This window comes from Lepidochelys olivacea (assembly GCF_965140295.1).
Source record: "Lepidochelys olivacea isolate rLepOli2 genome assembly, chromosome: 24".
NCBI classification, from domain to species: domain Eukaryota; kingdom Metazoa; phylum Chordata; order Testudines; family Cheloniidae; genus Lepidochelys; species Lepidochelys olivacea.
The window spans coordinates 4,679,692-4,691,730 of NC_140434.1; the positions used below are offsets into that span (position 1 = coordinate 4,679,692).

Genomic DNA, 12,039 nt, shown 5'->3' on the forward strand with positions numbered 1-12,039 from the left:
GCAGTGCTGAGATCTAAAGCCAGCTCTCCTGAATTCCAGTCTAGTGCCAGCCCATCCTGGTCATACAACTCTGCTATAAGGCAGAGTAGAGTTGTTATCCCCTTTTTAGAGATGGGGAACTGAGGCACCAAGATTTGCCGAATGTTGCACCAATGTCTGGGACTTGACCCCACCTTTCTAGAGCCTCAGTCTAGAACCGTAACCACCAGATCACCCTTCCTCCCACTTACTGGGGCCTCCAGACATTACTGCAATACAAGTAATAAATAAGGGCCTGATTCTCATTTATAATGGGCCTCTTTGAGCCATTTTGGCAGCATAAAGGGACCTCAAAGAGGGCATAAATCACAGTCACACTGACTTTAAAGTGTAACTGAGAATCAGGGCCCCTTATCCCAACATCCCCGTGAAGTGCAGAGGTCTGCCCTCCTCTGCACACACCTCCCCCCCGCACCCCAGTTTAGAATTTTACTTGCAAAGCACACACACAAAAATGATAAAAAGATTTGATGAATGTCAGGAAAAGAATAAATTGGATGAGATTATTGTTCTGATGAGATTATTATTATTATTATTTTTTGAATAGGCCCCTAAGATAGAGAGACATTTAGCAATCACCAAGATTCAGCCCTCATATTCATCACACATGAGACTGGGGAAAATAGCTCACTGATTGCATTATTAATCAGATTCACCATCGCGCTACGTCTGCATTTCAGGGGGTGGCTTGGTGGCAGTGGTGTTTCAGACATGACATGTGCCCAGCTGGGGTGAAAACCTGCTCAACCTGGCTACTGGTCAGTCGTCCCAGAGGTCTGACCCACCTCATGATTGCTCTGGTGCAGGGGTCTTCAAGTGAGTTGTATTGTAATTTATACCCACTGATTACCCTGCCAGATCTCTGACTCCAAATGGTAATGCCCTGACACTGGAGGGAGGTGGGCGTGGACGTTTACATTGGCCTGGGGCACAAATGCAGTGTTCTGCACAGCTACAAATCTGGAACTGCACTGAAGTCAATGAAGCCACCACACCCCTATACGTGTCTGACTTTGCTGAAGCTGATGGAAATGCTCCCACTGACTACAGCTGGGCTTTGGCTCAGGCTCCGCAGAAGAGGGGAATCAGGCCCAACGAGAACGTGACGATGTGTTGTCAGATTACTGGGCCCAATCCTCAGCTACAGCTAAGGAGCGTTTGACACAGCTGAGCAGGAGGGTGATGGCAAAGCTGTCGTAGAGCCCTCTTTGCTCTCATCCGCTTCTAGGACTGCTCTGTCCTAGCTTGGAACCCCCCAGGTAAGTTAGAGAAGCCTCAAGGCTGCTCTAATTTGCATTGGCTGCCAACGGCCTCCAGAATTTGGCCCGTAGCAGAAGATCACTGGAACATAAAGGAACTCTGGCTGTGCCCCTTTCCTTGGCAATGCCCCTATGCTGGCCCTGGGAAGGGGGTACAGTCAGAGCTGGTACAGTGGCTGCATACCAGTCAAGAATATAGAGGAGGGAACTTCTGGGGGGAGTTGAATCTGCTCTGTATTGAAGTAACATAGGAATTGCCAGACCCGTGGTCTATCTGGCCTAGTATGCTGCCTCTAACCAGTACCAACTGCTGTCGCCAGTACCCACTGCTTCCAAGAAAGCGCCAAGAACCCTGGTAGCAATGGGATAGCTTGCCCTTGAGGAAGCTTTCCTCCTGACCCCAAATAGTTAGAGGCCGGCTTATGCCCTGTAAAGGGGCTCGGAGGGGTGTGTGCACCCCTGCATCAAATGCAACTCCCGAGCATGTTGGTAAATCAGTACATTAGCCTGGTCCATGGGTGCACTGTGTTCTGCATAGACCATATCTCGTTTGCAAGGCCACCAGCTTTTATATTAATTGATGATGGAGGTGCATAAAATTTCCTGTGCGACCTTCACCGCTTTCAGCAAATTTCTTTTCACAGCCGCTTGCTATAGAGTTTTAGGCAAGACCATGTGCAAGCAGAGTGGGGCAAGGCCAAATAATGTTCAAAACACTTATGTTTTCCAGCGATAAGGCTTCCTTAACATAAGACGCACAAATGGCTCCCATGGTAACCATTTTGCCTTACTGTCTGGGCAGATGTGGGGGTGTATATTGCAGTGGGCTGGCTGATGTGTATGTGCAATACTTCCCTCTGCTGGGTGGAATCAGAACTTCTCACCATGTGTCATAAGCCCTATACTGCTAGCAGGGATTCTCCTTGAGTTCAAGCAGCATGGGCTTGCACTGTAGGAGCAGGAGGATCTGAGTTCTAACCCTGAATAGCAATAATTATGCAATCCCCTGTATCCACAGAGCTGTGTCTTTCAGGGGGTTGGGAGGGGCAGTGCAGGGACAGGAGGGAGATGTGGGCTGCAGGTTGAAGTTCGGCTGAAGAAAAACCTCACACATTTGAACTCCTCTGCATCCCACCCCCATGGTCAGCAGCACGGCTGGCCAGATGCCTGCTACTGTTTGCTGGCTATCTGCCAGCATCTAGCCCAGAACCCTTATGTGGTGTGTTAAAGCCACACAGGAAACATGCTGCTCTCAGAAACCAACGTGACACATGTCAGCTGTTCTGCTCTGTCCCCTCCGCTGACCGCAGGGGGGCAGAGGAAAACAAGTCAGCAGAAAAGCAGGATCTCAGAGCCTTCTGCTCAGGCCCAGTTCCCCTCAAAAGCCCTGGCTGGATTCCCAGCGACATCCATCGCCGCCGGATCAGACACTCCATTGGCCACAAACGTCCGGCACTTCGACCCAGAGACTGTCCTGTGTTTCTGATCCCCCATCTAAGGGAAAAGGGAGGGATATGGAGAGAGGGAGCTAAAAGGCAGCAGTGCTGGTTTCAGATGGCCTGCAGTGTATTACTGCTCTCCCGAAGACCCTTGTCCTCTAGCCCTGCATTGTTCTGCAAAGCAGGACTCAGTGTAAGCAAGGGAGGGCTGAAAACACGGGGCCTGATTCTCAGTTACTGTATTCCTGTACTTGGGCGGGGGGACACCTTAAGATGTGTCTGCACCTGGATCCTGAGATTGTTTGCAGCCAGCCCAGCCCCGCAGGTAAGTTAGAGCAGCCTCATGACTGCTACGCTCTGCTCCCTATGGATCCTGACGAGCACAGAATAGCCACGGCAGAGTGTGCTCTGGCCGTGCCCCCGATCTGCCCCCTGTGAATCCTAGGGATCGGAGAACAGCCGCAGTGGAACGCACTCTGGCCAGGCCCCCTAATCCCCTCTCTCTGCCTGGGGCTGGATGCTGGGTATGGAGCCAGTACGTCAGCTCCACACTGGTTAGGAATCCCCAATGTGATCGAGGCCTGTGGTCAAAGGGAGGAATGCGCCCGAGGTCACAGGTTATCTCACAGTGCTGACTGGGTGCCTGCCAGGCTCAGCTCCCTAGCTGAGGGAGCGAGAACAGAAGAGAGGCGTTAGTGACGGGGACAAGGCTGGAGGAGGGGAGCGACTGCCTCAGGTGGAACCCGAAGTCGAAGGCTGGCCCCAAGATTTTGGAAGCTCCATAGAGCCCCATCCACCTAGTGAATACGAGGAGCGTGCCCCCCTTCCCCACTTCTCTGCCCCAAAATGCTGCCATCTGAAGTTTGCCTGGGGCTTGGTGGGGACAGGGGCTAGATGGGATCTTGGGAATGAGGCCTGGGTTGAAAACAACAGGAGCTGAGAGAATCGCAGGGCTCCCTGCAGCCCCGCTTCCATTTCCTGGAGTGGCTGGAGGAATGAGAGGAATGCTTCAGTGACGTCAATTCTGACATTCATGGGACCTGCCAAGCTAGAAGCTGGAACAGCCGCTCACAACAGCTGACGTGGGGGCCGGGAGGAGGTGGGGGAGTTTCAGGGGGGGATTTGACAGAAAGTGACAGAGCGTGTCTCTGCCTGGAGGTACAGGCCAGTCCTTAGTGTCTCTTTCCCAGCAGCCCTGACTTTGCAGATGAGCTCGAGCAACAAAATTCAGAGCCAGATTTCGAATGCTCTGAAGACCCGGGGACAGACTCTGGTCCCTGCTCCCCACTCTGGCAATATACTGGAGGCCTAAAGGCACCACAATGGGACAAGGGAGGGGCTGTCTGACATAAGCTGCCTTATGGTGAACTGCCCCCACAGCCAACCCTGCATATGGGGCATGCTGGGCCCTGGCTCCTAGTGCATGGTGCGATAGGGATTCTGGACTACATGGCAGCCTGGGATGGGCAGCACAGAATCAGCACAGTGGATGTGGGGTTGGAGTTTGGCCCTGTTCTAAAGGGTCCATGTGGCTGTAGGATCCAGAGCCCAGGGTTTTCAGTCATAAGCCAGCATCCTGAATCCCACTTGGGAGCGTAATTCCAATCTCTTTTACATCAAAGCATTCAGGGCCAAACTCACCCTTGATTGAATCCCCTCTATGCTGCACCAAAGTGACTCACTCTCATTAAACCCAGCCACTTCATTTGGATTTAGGGCTCTTTTTGCTTAATTTTGCTCATTATTATTGGAAGTAACAGCACGGGAGCACCTAGAAATCCAACAGCGATCAGGGCTGCCCTGCGTGAGGGGCTGTACATGCACCTGATATGAAACCGTCCCTGCCCTGGAGAGTTTACCATTGAAACAGACACAACGTGGGACAAGTGGAGTATTATTAGCCCCATTTTACAGATGAGGAACTGACACAGAGGACCCAGTTCTCATTGACACAAAGTCCCTTCATCCCACTCTGGCAGTGGATGTTGTAGTTTAAGGTGCCTTTATGATGTTGGAGTGGTATATAGGGGCTTTAGCATAAGTGAGAAGCAGGCCCTAAATGTCTTGCCCAAGGTCACAGACGGAGTCCGTGATACAGCTAGGATTGAACGTAGCTCTCCTAAGTCTCGGCCAATTGCATTGGCCACACGGCTACTGTTCTCCTCCACCAGACTAAGCAAAGTTTGACTCAGATTTAAATTCTATTGGGCTTATGTCTCCCCTGAGACATAACTATAAAAAGGGGCAGAGATGGGAGAGAAAAAATTATCCCCTACAGCAGAGTCAGGAACCAAACCCAGATCTCCTGCGCCCCAGACTAGCAGTTTAACCACAGGCCTATCCCGTCACACAAAATTTACTGACCTGAAAATCCACATCTAAAAGACTTGGTAGTGTTTGAAATTGCACTTCAGGCCTGACTTTAGCTGTCTGAGGGGGATCTTTACTACCAGTAATAACACCTAGCTCTTTCCATCAATAGAGCTCAAGACACTTTACAAAGGAGGGCAGTATCAATATCCCCATTTTACAGGTAGGAAAACTGAGGCACAGAGCAGGGCACTGACATGCCTACAGTCACCCAGCCCGTCAGTGGCAGGGCTGGCAACACAACCCAGATTTTCTGAGTCCCAGTCCAGTGCTCTAGGTCAGTGTGCATCCAAAAAGGAGGAGGGCTGCACTCTTACTCACCAACTGGGCTTGGGCAAGCTCCGTTGGTGTTGTTCAAGTCTCCCCCGAGCATCGCCCCTGGAAAGCAACAAGAGACGTGGAGACAAAGTTAGTTCAGAACTCAGTGCATTGAGCAGTGGTTGACTATTTGCATGTGAGGCAAGGGGGGAAATCAACAGTGTTACATTCCCATCGAGAAAATCCAGGGTAAAATGTACAGCACTTCCAGGCGTGGAAACAATATCGACACAGATACATTCCCTTTGGGCATACACCACAGTCGCTCATTCCAAAATACTAGGCTTGGAAAAGAGCATGGCTTTGCTGTTCCGAGCCTTCCTGAGGACACACGCTCTGCAGAAGGGAATCCACCCCCGGCTCCAGGACTGGAAAGAGGATCTATCACATAACATTTGCACCGAATGGAAACCATTCCCAAGGCGGCTGGAGAGGCGTGATGAGAAGCCTGCCGTGCTGGTGTCATGTGAAGATAAACGGTTGGGAAGAGCTGCTTTTCACTTAGGGCTTAGAAAGCTCTTCCCAAGGAAGGTTTGCTATTCCCAGGGAATCAAGCCCTTTATCCCCTTTGAGTTTGCAACCAGATTTTGAGTTTTGTGAAGTTATTTGCTATTTTGAATTGTTCAACCACATCTCGAGACTGTTATTTCTTCCAGCAATCCGCACTTTCTCTCCCTCACTATAACCACCCAGACAGCTGGGAAAGGAACCCAGGAGTCCAGATTTCCATGCCACTGCTCTAACCACTAGCCCTCACATCCCCTCCCAAAATCAGGAGCTAGAACCCAGGCATCCTAATTCTCAGTCCCCTGCTCTAATCACTAGACCACGCTTCCTTCACGGAGCGGGAAAGAGAACCCAGGAGTCCTGATTCCCAGTCCCCTGGTCTAACCACTACACTGGAATCCCCACTCAGAGTTAAGAATAGAACTCAGAAGCCCACATCCTCAGATGACTATCTGCTCTAGGATTTTCTGAACCAGTAATTTCCAGTGGTAGATAATTAGGGCCAGATTTTAATTTACCTTAAGGTCCCTTTACACAGCGCTGGCAATGTAAAGAGGCTTTCCAGGGGATATACATTACAGTTACACTCACTTAAACGCCCTTCTACACAGCATGGTGCGAAGCAGCCTTCGTGTAACTGACCTCAGATTCCTGATGTTCTAGGACAGAGACACACACAGTACACAGGATTCTGCATCCCCGTTTCAGAGATGCCTTGGAGCCGCGGGCGCCAGCCTTTACCTCACACAAGGCAACCACATGCTCTGCTGCATTACCGCTGCTTTTGATTTAGAAACGACAGTGCGGCTCGCTGTTCTCCTCTGACATGCGTCGAAAAACGCACTTTACACCATGCAAATACAGGATTTCTGCGACGCACAAAAGGGAAGGCTGATGGCAGTGGCCTCAGGGGGACCTCTGAATGGATGGGGAAGGAATGCTCTCCTCTCGAAACAAGTGGTTCAACCCAAATCGATTTTTCCATGCCCCATTTTTCGGAATTGTCAACCAACTGAAAACTCTGTTCTTTGCCCAGCTCTAGGGCTGATACAGGAATTGCGTCTGCCATTTGCATCGCATGGGATCTTTGCTGGGCATCCAGGACCTGTTCAAGTATTATTATTATTTATTGCTTGTACGGCAGGAGTGCTTACGAGCCCGAGTCACGGACCAGACCCTACCGTGCAAGGTGCTGTAGACAGCAGATAGAAGGGGTGAGGGGTGAGAGGAATGAAGACACTGGTGCCCCCTCTTGGCTATTCTAGCATTAGGCCAAACACTCACCCGCGCTGGCTGGCCTCTGCGGCAAACCCGGTGACACAGTGTTTCTCTGCAGGGCCGGCTGCTGTGGTGAGAGGAGTCTTGGATCCGTCAACGAAGAGGTCACCAGCGACTGGGTCACCAAGGAGCCCCCGGGGTTGCTGAACTGTAACGTGTTTTGATTGGTCACCGGAACCGTCACTGGCATGGCGAAGTTCGGAGCGGGCACTGCAGACTGAACAGAGAGGCAGATGAAAGCGGGGACTGCAGCTGAGGGAGTCACCCAAAGGCACTTCGCCAAGGAGCAGGCTTCTGTTTGGTTCACGGCGCGACAACGGGCCAGATCCTCGGCCTGGAATGCAGCGACACTGATGTACACCAGCTAAGGATCTGGTCCAAACATGCACCCTGTTCATTATTGCCCTGCAATTTGTGTGGTCATTTATACGAGTGCAAAGTGGGTGAAAGCTAGCACCATTCTCATTTGCTAGCATTCTGCAGCCACTTTACATTGGTGAAAATGGTGGAGGGCAGTGGGGAATCTGGCCCCAGGCACAAAGGGGCATGGATCCCCTCCAGGAAGACGGAGAAAAAAGGGCAAACGGATGTCCACCTGGGCACACTGAAGCTAAAAAGCATTGTAACCTGCTGCTTTGGGGGAAGAGGGGTGTTGACTAAACGCCTGCATATATTTACCTCCAGAGCTCAGCAAAGTGGTTTTAAAACAGCTCACAGAGAGGTGGAAATGTCTCAAAGCGGCTCCCTTGGAATGCCAGAGCGGGGAATAACGCAGTGCTCTTAGCACTGAATCCACAGGAGACAAGGGCCAGCAGCTTCCCTTCAACCTCTGAGGGAGATAAACGGAGCCCCGTGGAGTTTTAACAGACCAGGTCCTCCGCTGGTGTGAGCGGCCAGGGCTCTTTCAAAGTCAGCGGAGCTACGCTGACTTACACAGCTGTGGATCCAGCTGAGTCTATCTCAGTGAAAAGATCCTGTCGATTCTGCACAGAAGTGTAAGATCCCAGGGCCCTACTCACAGCTACTATCTGTATTCCTGTAGCACCCAGATGCTCTGATCAGGATTGTGCGAGGCTCTGTACGGATACACAGACCCAGCCCTGAAGAGCTTCCTCGGACAACTTTGCTATTCCCTCCATAGTAGTATGAAGTTTGATAGCACCTGTGCTCATTCTCAGGGGAGCACAGTCTTAGGGTTACAGTACTAACCTACCCTCAGACTCTGGGGCATTCCCACCTCTGCCACAGACCCTATGAAAGACCTTAGGCAAGTCACTGAATCTCTCTGTGTCTGAATTCCCCACCCCTTCAATGGGGATAATAATACTTCCTTTGTCTAATCAGATCGTAAACTCTTCAAGGCAGTGACCATCTTTTACGAGATGTATGTACAATGGGGTCCTGTCTTGTCTCACTGTGCATGCTGCAGAAAGGGCCCCGATTATTATGTATGTTCTGTATGGTGCTAGCGCCTAGGAGTCCTGGACCCGGATCCCACGGCGCTAGGTGCTGTACAAACATAGAACAAAAAAGACAGTCCCTGCTCCACACAGCTGACCCCAACTGGAGCCTCTAGGTGGATACTGTAATAGAAAGAGTGACAGATCGAAGCATTTACAAGGTGCAGCTTTGCTCAAGAGAAGCAAGCTGCAGATGGCTCCTATCGATTCCAGTCAGTGGAAAGACCTGGGGCTCTGACCTTCAAAGCAGTGGAAATGCCTCTAATTCATGATCCTTGGCCCCTGGCTCAAGGGACAGATTCACCTCGCTCGGTTCCTGTTAAAGCCAGACTTTGCCCAGATTATCCAATCACTCTATCTTATGCTCTTCATTAGCGAGAGCAGGCACCTGCTTGGAGGCTCTCTCAGGGCTTTGCTAAAACCCTCTTTTAATTCCATTGGCCTTGTGAAGCCAGGAAGCTTCCCGGCCTTTTGGTGTCACCGAGAAGTCATTACAAAAGCGCTGCTGGGCAAATGCAGCTTTGTATTGCAGGAGAGGAAGAACGAGCGTGAGAGAGAATGGCGAAGTCGCGCCTCTGTCCTCCCAGGAGCTCCTGGCTTGGAAAGCCACCCCCCTACCAATCATCCCCCACCTCCTTCAAAGATCTCCAGGGCATCCAGCTGTTTCAGGCAGCAAGCAGGTGCTAAGGACCACTCTCTGCTTGGGGCTTCTGCTGCCACAGATCACTTGACTTGAGCTTTAAGACTGCAAGCTCTGCAGGGCAAGGGACCTTACGAGCCAGATTCTCCTTGACGCTAAGGCCCCTTCACACAGCTCTGGCGTAGCTTTATGGCCACTTTTTTTTTTCCCGCTCATCCCCCCACCCGCCTCCCACACACACAGCCAATGTGGCATAGAGGACACTCAAGGCTGGTCTACACTACAAAGTTACATTGGCTTGACCACATTGCTCCAGGCTGTGAAAAATTTGCAGCCAGAATGACGCGGACCTAAGCCACAGTGTAGACACAGCTAGGGCCAGGTCTACACTTACAAGCTTACAGCGGCACGGCTGTCCTGAGTAGCTCTCCCGTGGACATAATGAAACCAACTCAACAAGCAGCAGCAGCTATGTTTGCGGGAGAGCGTCCTGCCGACGTAGTGCTGTGCCAAGAGAGCTCACGCTGGCAAAACTCTGTCGCTCAGGGCGGGTGTTTTTTTCACACCCCTGAGAGACAAAAGCTTTGCCGAGCTCAGTGCTAATTGAGACATGGCCTAAGCTGGTGAAAGAATTCTTCTGTCAGCCTCGTTCCTGCCTCTTAGACCACGTCTCCATTACAAACACTATGTCGCCCTAACTTTCGTCGGCGTGTAGCCACCGCTATTAAATCGCTTGTGCGCGCGCACGCTTGGCTCCTGGCGTCGGCGGGGCACATCCTCACAGACGCACTTGTGCGGACTGTATTGCCGGGGTGCGGCATTGTGGGAAGGCGGCTGAAAGCCGGTAATAGTCCGCAAAAGCAAAGGTGTGTCTGCACGGACACTGCGGCGTCCTAATTACGTCAACCGTGACTCGACGCCGCTTGGGGAGCTGGTGTTACTCCATCGGTGTCGAGAGGCGCTTACGGGGGCAGGAGCGCAATTTACATGAAGGCACTTCCACAGCTGGGTTGACAGAGGGCAGCTTACGTCGATCTAACCCTGTCGCATACGCCAGGCCTCAGAGAGATGGATACAGCAACAGAAGAAATCCTTCTGTCGTTCTGTAGGAAGTGTCTACACTACATCGATGCAGCTACTGTGGCATTACTAGTGTAGACACACCCCGACTGTCAGTGAGAATCAGGCCCTTAAATGTTTGGCTGTGCACTTCTACAATGCAATAGTGCGCAATAAATAACAAGAAAGAAAGAAAGACTAACGAAGGGCATAATTCTACCCCAGATGCACGTGTGAAACCTGCTGACATGAGAGTTACATGAATGGATTGGAGGACAGGATTCAGCACTTAGCTCTTAACTATCACATTGCGCTTTTGAACCACTAACCGACCAATCTTCCCCATGCTCCTGCCCAGGTGGGGAGAGAGTTGTGCGCACGCAAATGACCACTCAACCTGCAGCTCTCATTCCCCCAGAGGCCAGCAGCTGATTGCAGAACTCTGGGAGCTGCAGTGTTACGGCAGGCAAAGGTTTGGAATGAACACAACAATCCAAAATCCGGGGGTGAGGGCGGGAAGGTTCATTAATCAGCCAAACGCCAATGACTTTTCTTTTTCTTGGAAGTCAGTTTCAAATGCACTCAGAATGCAGAACCCTGTTAAGGCCAGTTTCTCTGTACCAGGGAGTCCTGAGCTTCCCCGGCAGATGAGTTGTGTTAGTTCTCATTATCACACAAAAAGCTGGTTAAAAAGAAAAGCACCTGCTCCAACAATCCACAATTCAATCCTGTTGCAAGAGAGGTGAAGTCAAGGAGGCAGATGCTCTGCTTTTGTTACTAATCAACCTGCTTCTGGGATGCTGCACACTGCAAGGTTTTGGGGACAGGGACTTTCCTTCTTTTATACGTGTTCACAGTGCCTAGCATAATGGGGCCCTGGTCCCAGACTGCAGCCTGTAATCACTACTATAATACAAATAATAAAAAATGCATTGGTTGATCGCACCCCGTTTCCCCATTCGCCTGCCCTTGGGTAACTATCTGCTCCAGGGCAAAGCGAGTGCTGAACGCTACACACTCATCTGGCAGCGTCTTATACCCACTTTGCACTGGTGTAAATGATAGGACAAGGCGTAGGGCAGCTGAGAATCAGACCCACAGATTTGAGGGCCAGAAGTGACAATTGTGATGGTCTTACTCTGACCTCCTGCGTAGCACAAGACATAGAATTTTACCCTGCAATTCTTGTACCAACGAAAACAGTGGCAAAGCCCCAGATGAACTGCATGAGGCAGAATCAAGCCCAAGGAGCTAAACTTTCCTTAAAATCCTATTCCAGGGGCTCGATTCTCATTTACACTAAGGGCGTGTTCACAATGGAAAGTTAATGCAGATTCATGTAGGGTGTGACTTTAAAGTTCAACAGCTGTAACTGAATAACTCCATGTGTGGATGTTCTGAATCAGGAATAAGAGGGCTGTATCCTGTGGTTAGTTTAACCCATTTTCCGAGGGAGTTAAGCTAAGCAGAAAGAAGGCACTCTTATTCCAGAACACAACTGTCAACATATGGAGTTATTTAGGAACAACTCCTTCAGTAGATAAGCCCTAAAACCAGTTTTACCCCACTTTGGTGGTGTAAAGCACATGAGACAGTTACACTCACTTGAAGGTCCCTTTATGCTGCCAGAGGGGTGGCATGGGGAAAATGAGCATCCGGCCCACAATCTC

At 50.9% G+C, this 12,039-nt stretch overlaps 1 protein-coding gene across 1 annotated transcript in view; it reads right to left on the reverse strand.

Moving 5' to 3' along the window:
• The window catches only part of MEF2D (myocyte enhancer factor 2D), a 168,562-nt gene that overhangs the window by 18,525 nt on the left and 137,998 nt on the right, over nucleotides 1-12,039 (reverse strand). The window contains exons 6-7 of the mRNA XM_084614166.1: nucleotides 7,217-7,427; nucleotides 5,429-5,485 (exon numbers count right to left, since the gene is read on the reverse strand). Coding sequence (XP_084470292.1) covers nucleotides 5,429-5,485; nucleotides 7,217-7,427 — 268 coding nt within the window. The remainder of the gene's footprint in view (nucleotides 1-5,428; nucleotides 5,486-7,216; nucleotides 7,428-12,039) is intronic.